Below are 14,498 nucleotides of genomic sequence, written 5' to 3'. Positions count from 1 at the left end.
CGCAGAGCAGCGGTGAGCAGTTTACCCAGCCTCACTCAGCGCTGGGTGAGCACTGCAGGAAAGTAGGGGCGAGGGTCATTCAGCAAGACGTGGCTCAGGTCACAAGATTAGAAATAACAGGTTATGAGCAAAGCAGTGTAAACAACCCTCTTCCAACTTCACCAAGTGTCTCGGTTCCCACTGCTGAGCTGTTTTACCTGGGATCCCACCGACCTGTCCTGACTGGTGGGGGTGAGGCTTCACAATGGCTTTCTAGGTGCAGCCTCGAGCAGGAGGACATGCAAGAGGCTGGGGACTGATGATCCCCACCTGCACAGGACAGTGCCATGCTCAGCAGACCCTCTGAGCTCCTACGTGCCGTCTCTCTGTGTAGTGTGAACTGGATTACAGAGCCTCTGCAGTGACCTTGCTGTAGGCACCCCACTCTGCTCCAGGCACTGCTTTAATCCTGCAATTCACCTTCTGCTTCCTACAAAAAAACAAAGAATGAATGCGGTGCTTAAAAACTACCCCCGTGCTGCCTCTGCCTGCCCTGTGGTCGCCCTGACCTTGCTGTGGTCCACACAACCGCCAGCGGGACAAATGTGGTCAGGTGAGTTGTGCGCTGTGCACATGGCCATGCTGTCGGAATTACCCAGGGAGTTTCCCTGGGCACACGCTGGAACTCAGAGGCAAGCGGTGACAGTGCAGGGACATTGAGCTTGTGGGAACCACCTGGGACTCCCACTAGGAAGAGGAAAAGCACGTCATAACTCTGGCTGTTACCTGTCGCAGGGCTGCAATGATGTTAAAACAGTGATATCCTACCATCTCACCCATGAGCAGGGTCCCTGGTGCTTTCCATAGTCACTAGGGCCAATCTCTCTGCTGAACAGAATATGGGCCGGGGAAAAACTGCAAGGCACTGCCCAAGCCTCGGGTGTGGAGTTACACCTACAGCCTGTAAAATTAAGGACTGTGATTTATTGCCACCCTGCTTGGGAAAAGATTCCTTCCCTTTCAGCACAGCTATTCAGGCTGTGCCTCAGGGTAAAATTTGCCAGTGTTGCTTCAGGGTTTAGTGAAATACTTGAGCACAGGCTCCATTACCTTAAATTAAATCTCATGTTTATATATGCTGCTGGATCCAGACCTGATGTCCTGCCTTGTAATTCCTCAGCTCCCATAGATTTCTCTGAAAGGTAGGGACATGGAGCACCTGGGAAAATGCGTGTACCTCAAAGGCTTGGCCCCTGCAGATATAATATTTGGTTCAGCTTCATCCTCATCAGCTGTTTGACTCGGGAGATGGAGGGTAGTGCTTCTCAGTGATGAAAAACAAGTTGAAGTGAGGCAGAAAAAATCTGTGATAAATTAGTGTGGAAAGTGTTAATGGGGCCACATGTCCTGAGTTTATTGGATTAGGGAAGTCAAACTAATTTTAAAATTATGCCTAGAGAGTGGGAAACTAGATGTCATTAGCCATATATATCTGACACAACAGAAAAGTCTTAATGGCTGTCATTTCAGCACATTAGGAAAACACTGTCAAAGTTCTTGCTGACAAGATGCTTTCTCAGGGATTATTAATTATACTGCAGTATTAGCCAACCACAGTATGAGAGCATATTCTGCATGTTAACTAAAGTGCATCGACCATTTAGCTAATAAGTATGACTTGATATTTTACATTGTCTTAATGATTAGCGACTTAGTAAAACTGTAACGCTGAGAGATAAAAACAATGATTCAACAAGCTGTGTCTCAAGAACAAGTTTTAACTGGAACTTGCGTGTAGCAAGGACAGATAAAGTGTACCGTCCTAATTGCCAGTCTAATGTGACAAGACAAAAGTAAACATATCTGCAGATTGAACCAACTCCTATGACCTCTTCCTGCATCGCCATCTGCGGTAAAAGTGCACTTGTGACAGCTCAGCCCAGCGTATCGGCTTAATCCCTTCACCGCAGCCTTGGTGGAAGATGAGCTCTGCACATCCTGTCCCTGGCTGCAGCCTGCCCCACTGTAACCATTAACAGAATTGATTTGAAACATCCCAGGATGAACAAAGCATCATCTCCAGGGGAATATACAAATAAATTAAATGATAATAGTAAAATGCATGAAGGCATGTTGTCCAGTTGTGGCAGCAGACTGGGAAAAAAAAAAAATTATTGGCATGTGAAGTCTGCTAGTGCTGAGACTCCTGCTTCAAGCTACATGGTTTTGACTGTCGCTCAGCCAAAGCTTCACAGAGGTGTGGGATGAAATGAGGAGAGAAAGCCTGATTAACTGTACACATAGCTTTCAGCTGACAACCATTTTTACAGAGTTGTTTTACTTAAGCACCTCCAAACCCCCGGGTAGATCTTCCAGGAAGCTCAGGGCTATAGCTATGGGTAATGTCAGTGGTGCAGCTTTGTTAAACTAATGCCTGTGCTGCACTACAGAAATCAGATCAGGCTTTCTGTTATCATTCACCTGATAACACACAGAGAAACAAAGACTGGCTGCTCAGAGTGTTGCTAAATACGTGACCCCTCACTGCCGAGTTACTGACAGTGTCACTGACTGATGCCCTCAGGCATTAGGGGATGCAGCAGTCACTCCAGGAAAGCCTTTGGTGCAATCTTATGGTTTCAGTGCACTTACCGGGGACAGGCACTTGTCCCAGTGAACCTCAAGGCTGCAATTCCACTTGGAAGGGACCAAGATTGGCTTTAGGGTCTTAATACCAAGAGAGTAAAGTCTACAAAGGAAAGAAGGTCAGGCACATGGAAAGGAACTTGAACCTTCCCTAAAACCAAACCCACAGCAGCTGCCTGTGGTCCTCCTTGGCCCATCTGTTCTCATGCTTTTCATTGTGCTTGGTCCTCTGCTACGTTATGGTCACTGCTTCACTGGCAGTCGCAATGAGCTCGCAGTGACCGAGCAACGCTGGTGTTTCATCTCTAAATAAATAATGGGTTTCTATCCTGAGAAAGTTATTAGAAAGTAACCTGGTATCACAACAAGGAACATGGAAATCTTAAAAGTCAAGCAAACAGAGAGCAAGCTTTTACAATGATTCCAACATAGCCCTCAAAAAAAGGAAGAAAAAGCCTTGCAGTCTGATTTTGTCACATACGAGTATCTCATAAAGAAGCAAAATGAGCACAAATGAGGCTATAGAAACAACACAACCTCCTGCTTGCACACTATCTTGGCTGAAGCACCTCCAGCCAGCAAAACTCTAAGTGGTGCAAAGGGGGGGGTCAGATCAGCGGGGCACCTGCCAGTTAACACTGCAATACCCACTTCCCCCTTGGGTTATCTGTAATTATTACAGGATGGGCAGCCGGAGGCCTTGGCTGAAGCTGGAGCCTGTGGGTCTAATCATTGTATAAGAGGAAGGGAAGGCAGACACAGAGTGGGGAAAGAGGAGCAATGAGGGGAGGTGACCTGGTGATGGCTGCACCACGGGAGAGATGGCAGCAGACCTTGAGTGTCCTGACCTGGGGGCTGGGAATGCCCAGGCCTGTTGTGTGGTCACCAATGTGTTGTGTCTTGTGCTACAGCAGGGATAAAGGAGGGAGGAAAGGCTTCCTAGGAGGAAAGAGGAGGTAAATAGCCTCACTGAAACAAAAGGAAAAAAAAATGTGCATCAGTCCAGCCAGAGTTTTTAAGATTCTCCTAAAAAATGTTGTGACTCAAGAAATCCTTATGAGATTTGGCAGCATTTCCATAATGCATGGATAGCAAAGCAAGCGAGGTGAATCCCAGACCCCCCCCCAAGTAAGGGGGACTTTGCTCAGCTGTTTTCCTTAGCACCTTTGGCAATCAGTGCTGTGTGCTGGTGGCACAACTGCACTAGCAGTTGGTTTCTCAAGGCATCAGATCACTCAACGTAAGGAAGCAGCAAACATGGGACAAGAAGGTGAAAACATGAGGCTACAGCATCACCCGACCCCTCTTTCCTTCATTCCAGCTGAGTGATGACCCTGCTCAGTGTAACGCTTTGCCAGCTAGTAAGATCATCGTCCCACTGGGCTCTTCCAGTGCAGCGTAGAGACACACATATAACTTATTCCTCCCATCCTTTCCCCAGCTCTTCCTGCAGCCCGGTTGTACCGAGTATTTCAGACTAAAACACCAGGTTAGCACCTGTGGTTCGGAGGTTTGAACCGCAACAGCCAGAGTCACCCAATGGATGGGTCCTCCTGCTCTGCCAGCTGCAAGGTTTTTGTGAAATGAGACTTTTGCCCAACGTTCTTCCTGAGGCACCTGAAAGGTGTCCACGCTCAGTCCCTCCTTTCTGGGTGCGTGGTTATGTCTATGCCTCCGCGCTTCCTCGCAGGTCTTCCAGCTCAGTCATGGCTTTGGCTGGGAGTTTCTTGCGGCGGAACGCAGCTGCGATCTCCTCAAAGGACTTTCCTTTTGTCTCTGGTACTTTGAAGTACGCAAACAGAAAGAAGATGAGAAGCAGAGCCGCGAAGATCACAAACACGTATGATCCACACAGATCCTGCAGTGGGGGAAGTGAGAACAGGGGACACCACCATCAGCAGCGCAGGGATGGCTTCCCCATCCTACCCCAGCTGGCCGAGGTACCCAGTGGGGCTTGGGGACAGAGATCCAGGAGGAACATCCATATCCCCCTGGGCTGCTTTGGGAGCCCAGCAGTGGGGTTGTGCCAGTCATTTAATTGTACGGTTTTAGAGGGATTTCTTACCGCTATGTACTGGAAACACATTCCCACGATGAAGTTGGAGGCCCAGTTGCAGAAGCCGGCGACGGCGATGGCGGCAGGGCGTGGGCCTTGGCTGAACAGTTCGGCCACGATAAACCAGGGAATGGGCCCGGGCCCGACTTCAAAGAAGATGACGAAGAGGAAGATCGCGCCCATGCTGACATAGCTCATCCAGGCAAACTGGCTCTGCAAGAGGGTGCGCTCAGTGTTACAGTCCCAACACGACTCTCATTAATTATCACTAATTACTTTTATTAGGCTTCTTTTTCAGAAATTTCTTTCTATTCGGACAAGTGGGGACTGGACATGAATAATTAAAGCTCTAAACTCTTGTGCCAGGTGCTGGCTGGGCGTGTGGTGCTAGCGTTGCTGCTTGCAGAGGGATGTTGGAGCTCACAGCTGTCAGCTCAGCTGTACCTTTGAGCCCTTTCGTTGCCTGCAGCATGGCCAGGAAGAAGCAAAATAGTGTTGTCTTTAATAGCCAGGGTGTTCAGTAAAGGAGGCCACCTCTTATTTGTACATCTTGCACCACTGCTTTGGACTGACTGTGATGGGAGCTGGCTCCATCCTCTGCCTGTTCTGCCCCACATCTCACAGCTGACCCCTCACCTGTGTGTCAGAAGGAATAATTTGTCTCTTTTTTTAAAGACAAGATGCTACTCTAGTATCTGTGAACCAAGCTAGGGAGATGGAGGTTGAGGGTTTAGGGCACACAGTGTTTGCATGGGATTATGCTGTGGGAATAGTGCAGTTGCTGTGTAAGGAGCTGAGGTTGTCAGTGGGCTCAGGGAGGGGACAGGGGACACAAGTCCTTTCCAGCAGCATTGGGCTATCTCAGGGGCCAAAGAGCACAGCGTCCTCAGGCACTGCTGTAACCAGAGATGGCTCCAGGTATGGCTGCCTTGAACTAGCCCTCCTAAGGACAAATATTCTCTGAACTTTGAGATGAAAATGGAAAACATTAATTTTAAAGCGTGGTTTGTATTCTCTTGTTTGCAAACCAGGGAGAAAAAATGGAGAGAAATCCTTACCAGAAGCACAAGTCCAACTGTCATGGCCACAGCGCTTATTAACATGCCCATCACACCTGCCATGTACAGGGACCGCCTGCCCGCCTTCTCCACCAGAAACACCTGTAGAAACATGTGCAGCAGCTCAGTTTCCAGCACAGCTGCTCTCCAGATGTTCAGTCAGGTCCGCTAGCAAGGAGCAACTTGTTAACACTGCCACACCGCACTCCTGCTCTTTTAGCTCTCGTGGTACAGATTTATATGCTGGTTTCCAAGTGTCAGGAACGCTGCCCGTGGCTATCAGGGAGCCAGACTGAGCAGCCGCCCTGCCAAGGGCAAGGCAAAGCCACATATAATCAGAGCTCATGCATTTCCAAGCTCTTGGGACTTCCCATCTCTCCTGCACATGCATTGCTGATTACGAAATTTTTTTTCTCTTTTTTCTTTTTCAGGAAGAATAAACTTACTAGGTCTGCGTTAGTTTGGAAGCAGCCTTCAAAATATAGCATGATTCAAGTCCCATCACGGGCCTGTCCTAGGGCAGGGATAGCTGTGTAACAGCTGGAGTCAGGATTTTTTCTCCAATTTCCCCTAGACTCTTTTTGCTTCCCTGGTAGCCACAAGGCTTTGATTGTTCCTTCTCAGCTCCTCTTGGTGGACTCCAGTCATCTCACCCAACTTTTGACATCTAAGTCTGTATCAGTCACTTCACCAAATGGGTAGATGTAGGTAAGTCCAGAAGACAGTGCCTCTGGCCTGCCCTAAGACACTGCGCACTAGCCTCTGAGGCTGTCTGCTCCTTCCCCTCTCCTTGAAAGAACACCTTTGGCCATCAGCTCAGTCTTTCCTGCCACCACTGCAAGTGATCTATGCTTCCAAGAGACCATTGCTTTTGCTGGAGGCAGTTCATCCTGCTAACTCGTGAAGCTGCTGAGAGCGAGCTTCTGTGCTCCCTTCTCCCCTTGCCAAGGTCCACCCAGCTGTCAGTGCTTCTGCCTTTTGATCGGGGTCTGTCATTTATTTACAAATGCAGGTAATTTTTAAATGCTCATGGTCAAAAGAAGCAAAGAGCAAATGCTCCAGGCTACAAGTGGAGATTGAACGTCCCTGTACCTCATTTCACAATAAACGTCACGTTTTCTGCTCTGTATGGGACCTGTGATGGGACTGCCTCTAAAGCAGCTTCAGCCCAAGACCTCCTGCCTCCTGCACACTGGACTAAGATCTCTGCCTTTCAGCTAGTCCTGCTTCGTGGTGGGTGAAAGTCCTTTGCTCCCTAAGTCTCTCTAGAGATGTGAGAGAAGTGGGCTTGGCATTTCCTGATCTTCTATTAATTGCCACATTAAAAAAATAATTGCCTGCTGATAGGAATTGTGTTAATACTCTCAGGAGAGAGGCAAACAAAGGGAAAAGCTGTGAAAATGGAATCATCCTTTTATTGCTGCAGAGCACTGCATAGATACAATGAGGATAGGTGCTAGATTACTTTTATTACTTTTGATATCACTCGGGCAGGTGTTATGTACATACAGAAGACAATTGGAAAGACAACAAGTAAGATAGCTTCCCCATCGCAACCCCAGTCCCTGCCTGCTCCCCGAAGGGAACAGGACCCACAGAACTTCAGTCTCAAAGGCAACTTTTATTTTGAGGGGACATGCTGAGCTACCAGAGCTTCCCTGAACACGGTGATGTAGTTTTCCCTCATGAGGCATTTAGCAGTGCTGTTTAATGGTAATGGGCTGCATTTCAAAGCTTGATTTTTCAAAGGAGATTTGCCCAAGGAATGATTTTTCCTGTAAGGTGTGCAGGGTCAGCCCTGCAGAACTGCAAACCCCAGCCCCAGCTCCAGGATAAAATCTTAATTCAAAACCACATTGTAGCTTATGTGTTTTTGTAGTCTGGGGGGCAGAAATATTTACTTACGGAGATAACAGTGAAGACTGTGTTCACCACTCCAACGCCAATGGTTGCGTAAATGGGTTGGTCAACTCCAGCTCTCTCGAAAATGCTTGTTGAGTAGTAAAAGATCTATCAAAATACATTAGGGTGAAGGATTAGGTAACAGGGCTGGTGGAACTTTTTGTTCTCTTGAGGGAAGTGTTGCACTTGCTTGGCTGAGATGTGAAGTAACTTCATGATTAGTTTTTTAACTTTTTAATGGCTTGTTATAATAATTAAAGCTGAAACTTTCAAAGGAGCCTGAGGGATTTAAAAATCCCATTGAAATTCCCCTCCTGAGCTACTGCATTTGCACATTTAAAACTGTTTTCTTCCATCTAGTCCCATGTTTAATCTTGAAAGCCACATCACCAGGACTGGGCGCTGGAGACAAATATGTTAATAGGACCGAGTTTTAAATGCATTTAAAAGTAATCTCAGTACATCAGAATGACTCAAATTTCTCCCTTCTCTCAAAGAAAAAGGTGATGCCTATCTGCTGGAAGGGAAGGGCAGGAGCTGAATGGGTGGCTGAGCCCGTGGCTGAGGATGGGGCTGGGCATGGCCCCGAGCTGGGGTGGCTGGGCTCCGTAGGGCTGCTCAGCCCCGGGTTGGCCCTGCGAGGCTGGGAATCCTTGTGTGCTGCTCGCCTCGCTGTGTGGAAATGCTCTACAATTTTGAAAGATGGTGGGACAGAGGCCTTAACCTTTGTGAAGTTGCCACTTTCAAAAATTGGAGTCTTATCTGGTTTTGAAAAGGAGGCTTTATGCTCCTGGGTGTAAAATGGTGATTTCTGGTATCCCAGGAGGTGGTGTAGAAACTGCTTAGCTGGAAATAGCTAGAAGAGAATGATTCTGTGGTTCCTGGGGTGAGCACATGGTCATTAAAGAGAGCAAACTGCTGATGAACTCAGGCAGGTGGAGAGTCACGGGAGAGCTCAGTGTGGACCCTCCATGCCAGCTGGTTTCGTGCTGAACTCCCTCACACCCTCCTGCCCTCCTGCAGCCCAGTGTGGTGGTGACATCCACCTCCAGCACTGATGGCAGTGGCCAGGGAGCCTCCTGCAGTCACGGGAAAGCCTTCTCCTAACCACTGTATGGCTTGGATGGAGCCAGCATTGCCTTTTCACAGAATCACAGATGGTTTGGGTTGGAAGGGACCTTAAAGATTATCAAGTTTCAACCACCTGCCACAGGCAGGGACACCTCCCACTAGCCCAGGTTGCTCAAAGCCTCGTCCAGCCTGGCCTTGAACCCCTCCAGGGATGGGGCATCCACAGCTTCTCTGGGCAACCTGTGCCAATGCTTCACCCCCATCACATGAAAGAACTTCTAATATCCCATCTAAATCTCCCCTCTTTCAGCTTAAAACCCCTTGTCCTATCCCTGCACTCCCTGATAAAGAGTCCCTCCCCATCTCATGCTCAGCATAGGTTTCTCTAAAGACAAACATTTTTGGGAGCCTCACCGCATTGATTCCTGAGAACTGCTGAGACATGTGCACCATCAGCGCCACGATGACAGCCTGCCTGTACTTTGAAGAGGTGAAAAGTTGTCTGATGGAGACTTTCTTTTCACTAGCAGCTTCTTGCTTTTCCTTTTCCATCTCAGCAATCTCTTTCATTGGGTCACAGTTTCCTCTGAGCCTTTTCAAACCTTAAGAAAAAAAATGTGACATTTTATTTTCAATGGTAGATAAGGAGTAGAGTAAGGACAAGAATCTCTCTAGGCAAAACTTGGGGTAAGCCAGCCACATGGACAGTGCTCTGAGGACTCTCATGGCACATCAAGGATCAAAGATGTGTCTGCTTGGCAAGGGGCAGCAGCACATGAGTTCTGCAAAAGCTCTGAGATACCGTGCTCAAGCCTCATTCTTCCATAATGCTTATTAGTCCCATGCAAAAATGTTTCAGTAGTTTCTGGTCCATGTGGACATGCTCGGTTTTACTTGATCCTGGGTTCTCGCCTCCATTTCAGCTGTGTCCTACCCTTGCCTGCTCTTACTCCAGGCAGAGTCAGCTTGAACCAGCTATGGGGGCCCAGGCTGGAAGATGTGTAAGTGGTTGCAGTAACCGCTGTGGATTTGCTGTGTAGTTGCAAATAGCACCAGGGATAGAGAGATCAGCTGTCCCCTAGAAGATGTCATTTTTACACCTGGATGAAGTCTCTTCTCTCTGAATGGGGTTTTGGGGGGTGGCTTCTGCTAGATGTGATCTCTCTGATGGAAAGGAGTAACATGCCAAGGCTCATGCCACCCGCAGGGATATATAAGCAAGTGTGCCTTAGTCAGTGACTATATGCAAATGACCAAAATGTGCTGTGTGGGATGGAGTGACTATACCCAGTTACGTGTGTGAGTCCCCAGCCCGGCTTTTCCTTCTGTGTTTCATAGAATCACAGATGGTTTGGGTTGGAAAGGACCTTAAGGATCATCTAGTTCCACCCCCCTGCCATGGGCAGGGACACCTCCCACTAGCCCAGGTTCTCAAAGCCTCATCCAGCCTGGCCTTGGACACCTCCAGGGATGGGGCATCCACAGCTTCTCTGGGGAACCTGGGCCACTGCCTCACCACCCTCACAGGAAAAAACTTCCTCCTAATATCCCATCTAAATCTACGTATAGTATAAAAACAACCCCAGGCAAGGCCAGAATGTGTGTCTTACTTTTTTTAGCTTCTTCCACCTTCCCCAGTTTGATGTAAAGGTATCGTGGACTCTCAGGGCACAGTAAGAGCAGGAAGAACTGCAGGAGGGCAGCCACACCAGACAGACCCAGGAGCAGGGGCCACATCTCGTCGTTGCCCAGGAGAAAGTCTAGTCCGAGGACCTGGAATAATTGAGGCACATGTGAATGGCTTATTCTGCACCCTAGAAAAAGAAAACAATTGACCACTATGGCATTGCGAAGTGATGACCTGGAAGAAAACTAGAAGCAAATACCAACTCTCAGTCCTCTAATAGTTTGGTTTCTTTAGTTGTGATGCACATTTACAAGGAGGGAATGAACAGATGCTGTAAAATAAGCCAAAAGACTTTGGTTTATGGATGTTGTGGGACAAACCTCTGCAAGCCTGTTCCCCACCCTGGGGTGACTCAGTCCTTGTCCTGTCACTCCAACCCCTGATCAAGAGTACCTCCCCATCTCTCCTGTAGCCTCCATCCAGCACTGGAAGGTGCTCAAAGGTCTCCCTGGAGCCTTCTCTTCTCCAGGCTGAACAACCCCAACTCTCTCAGCCTGTCCTCATACAGGAGGTACTCCAGCCCTATGACCATCTTCGTGGCCTCCTCTGGACTCGCTCCAACAGGTCCATGATTGCCAGCCCGTTACATAGCTGGGACTCCTGCCATGGTGGGAAATACTGGACATGTTGGACTCCATGCTTCTTGATGAAGCCCTTTTTGAGTGCCTGAATATCACGGCTCTCATGTTCAGGATCCAGGCTGACTCTGATGAGATGCATACAAAATCTTCGCAGTGGAAAGAAGAAAATGTTTGCAGAAGTACTTTCTATTTCATGAGAAGTCATCTTTGTTAAGGGCAGCTCTGACTCAAAGTAGGAGTTTAACACCATTAGAGCAGATTGCTTCCCACTGTCCTTCAGTTTTGGGGTGCAATGCTGAATGATACCCCTAATCTTTGAAATACCCTCTCTGGACTCATGCACTTTCCTTCTTACCTGGCTGATGAGGATACCCGTGACGATAGCAAGCTGGTGCAATGTCCCCAGCGCTCCTCGAAGGGCCGTGGGAGAGACCTCGCTGACGTACATGGGCACGAGTCCAGAGGAGAGCCCTGCATCGAGCACATGTGAGCGTCACCTCTTCTAGACCACAGCTCAGCAATCAGCAGAAACTGCTTCCCAAACGGGAACGGAGGATGGAGCCCATGTGCTGCATCCCACGTCCCACCGAGTCCCTCCTGCGTGCCTGGGAACCACCTGCACACTGCAAAGGTGGTCGGATAGCCCTGGATTCCCAGCCCTGAGCCGAGAAGCTGTTACACTTGAACACCTATGTATGAACCTGGAGCAGAGATCAGCTGCTGGGAGAAGTTATCACAGAGCAAAGAGCTTTCTTAAAACTTGCCTTGAACCTTCAGAGTGGAGTATTGTATTTGTGTACCAGTATGTGATAATGAGCTGTTATTTCTATACAATTCTAACATAATTCCATCTTATTTGTCTCCTATCTTATCCTCTCTGTGTACGGTGCTCCTGTACTATCTGCTAGACGGTACTGTTGTCTAGGGAACCTGTTAAACAGCACAGCTAATCACATACTGTTATAGCAGCCACCGCCAAGATCGAGCCTTGAGATAGAGAGGAGAGACTCGCTCCTTTCCGGGATACGTAAAATAAACCAATTTCAACCCAAATACTCTGGGAAAGATCCTGGATTGAGAAGCACAGACATAGGGGGAGAGGGAGACTCCCACCCGTGAAACCCCTTCTGAACTAAACCAAAAAATAATTTTAAAATGGAAGAAGCTCTAACTGCAGCCCTGGAGCAGTGCAGCACCCAGCACCCAGCTGAGGGACAGCCGACCCAGCCTGGACTTACCGCAGTACAGCCCCGTGACTGCTCTCCCGGCAATGATAAGCAGGTGTGCTGGCCCGAATTTGGCCAGCCCCATGAGGAGGTTCCCAGCGATGGAGAGGACGTTGACCACCAGCATGGCTTTCACCCTGCAAGGCAGCAGCAGCACAGCTCGGTCAGGCACCGCTCCTGACCCAAGCAGCCATCACCACATACAGTCAGAGCAATTAAGTGACTTAATCAGCACGATGGGGGGAAAAAATAATGATCGTAGTATTGAAAAATATCGAACAGGGTTGCACTCAGGGTAGCTGAAAGTACGTCATATACCCTGTGCAAATGCTGTTCAGATGCCCTCCGCTCCCTTTTGCGTTTTGGAAGAAAAGAAGAATTCAGACATTAGTCAAGGCTGCTCATCAGGTGCTTGTCTGAAATGCTAAAAGTTGCAATAAAATGTCTGATTTATAATTGCACATTTTAAGAAGCCAGACCTCTGTGATGATTGGAACAGTATTTTGGAGGTTTGAGGGGTTTTTTTTAAATTAAATTGGGGAAAATAACCCAAACTGTATTTCTACAGGGAGGAAACAGTGCTGGGGAAAAAAAAATATTAAAAAAAAGGCTTGGGTTGTGGCACATGAGTCATGGCACAGGAGTTCCTCTCACCTCCCCAGCCGGTCGCCGATCCATCCCACGGTGAAGGAGGAGATCATGCCACCGACGGCGAACATGGAGACGGAGAGGGACCAGTACATGGTGAGGATGTGTGGGGATGAGGCAAGGTCCTCACTGGGGTCGGTCGGTGGCACGAACGTGCCCTCAGTGCCACCCCACAGCTCTGTGCCGGTCCTCACTGGGGTCGGTCGGTGGCACGAATGTGCCCTCAGTGCCACCCCAGGGCTCTGTGCTGGGGATGGGGATGGTGCCATCCTCCCCGGAGGCGTTGGTGGCATGTCTGTCCAGGGGGGCGATGCCTAGCACACGCCCGTAGTGGGCTTCTATCACCTGTGATGGGCAAAGAAGAAAAATGTAATTGTCTCAAGTCTATAGCCACCCCCAACCCCTGTTTTGTTTTGTTTTGTTTAGTTTTTTCTGTCTCAGGAAAAGCTTTTCATTACAGGCTCTGCAGGGGTGAAATCTTGGGGTCCCCCACAGCTCCCCAGCAGCTGGACCCCAGCGCGGAGGGACTGCGAGGGCAGGCGCAGAGCATCCCCCCACATCCAGTGCCGCCTCTGGGGACAGGGTGAGCGTGGTGTCTGGATTCAGCGCCTGCAGAGAGCTGCCGTCCCTCGGTCTGGTCACAGGGACCGCATTGCAGCGGGGAAAGCGCCATGATGTGCGGAGACCCCCTCCTTTTGCTGGGGGGGGGTTGGCAGCAGGGGGTCCTCACTGTTGTCTCCCCCCACTGCCTTATTGTGGGGGCTGTGTGCTGTGGGAGAGAGCACCTGGGGAAGTGACAGAGCCCTCCAGAGGGCTTCTGCAAGGGACAAACCAGCCCTGGCTGCCCTGAAGCCCTCATCCCTTGGCTGTGCATGGCTTGTGGGACACAGCTTACCTTCTGGGGGGCGTTAATTACACCCAGGCTGTAGCCATACTGGAAGAAGCCCAACACTGCAGTGAAGACGGAGAGGACCAGTGTTCCCGTGAGGTGCTGGAGGAAGGAGCAGAGAACAGCCTTACCCCACTGTCGTAGCCCTTCCCAAATGCGGGGGGGCTGCTCCCTATCCCTGTCCCAAGGGACGCTGCTCCCTGGCTAGCTGGGACCACAGCACCCAGGGGTGCCACTGCAGCAGCAGGGACGCTTTGATGGGCTCCAAAGGAGAAGGGAAAGCTGCTGGGGGTGGGCAGGATCAAGCCCCCAGTACAGAGCGGCGTTACCCTGCGAAGAGCAATCTGTGCCCAGGATGTCCCTGCTGCAGTGCCCATCCTCGCCCCCGTGCTCTGCCCAGTACAGCAGTGCAGGAGTAGCGGCGGCAGCGTGCCCTGCCCCGTCCCCAGCACAGGTACAGCACTGAAAAAAAAATGTTTTTCAGCAGGGCTGTTTCAAATATAATTTTAACTGTGATGGAAGAAAATAATCTGATGAGCTGATGGAGCTCTTAAAAATAAAAAGCCATCCCTTGACCCCTTTGCCCCTACGCTCGATATGCAGATATCAAAGAGCAGTTATTTAGGGGAGGGTATTTTCTTTTGTTGTGGGTTTTGGTCTTGGCAAGCAATAAATACCATTGCTCCATGCTGGGTTCCCACAGAAATTCTAGTGTAAGAATACAGCTGAGCCATAGTTACCTTCTCTGCTTGCAT

At 49.4% G+C, this 14,498-nt stretch overlaps 1 protein-coding gene across 1 annotated transcript; it reads right to left on the bottom strand.

The window, feature by feature from the left end:
• Positions 1-4,291: 4,291 nt before the first annotated feature.
• SLC2A2 (solute carrier family 2 (facilitated glucose transporter), member 2) lies at positions 4,292-14,498 on the bottom strand. Its single transcript, XM_010078059.1, has 12 exons — positions 14,484-14,498; positions 13,750-13,845; positions 13,126-13,199; positions 12,861-13,019; positions 12,219-12,343; positions 11,336-11,451; positions 10,323-10,485; positions 9,127-9,314; positions 7,645-7,749; positions 5,740-5,841; positions 4,691-4,894; positions 4,292-4,483 (listed from the first exon to the last, which is right to left on the bottom strand). The coding sequence occupies exons 1-12, from the start codon at positions 14,496-14,498 to the stop codon at positions 4,292-4,294; spliced, it is 1,539 nt and encodes a 512-aa protein (XP_010076361.1).

Source organism: Pterocles gutturalis, unplaced genomic scaffold (assembly GCF_000699245.1).
Source record: "Pterocles gutturalis isolate BGI_N339 unplaced genomic scaffold, ASM69924v1 scaffold22658, whole genome shotgun sequence".
NCBI classification, from domain to species: Eukaryota; Metazoa; Chordata; class Aves; order Pterocliformes; family Pteroclidae; genus Pterocles; species Pterocles gutturalis.
This window is presented reverse-complemented; position numbering and strand designations above follow the sequence as displayed.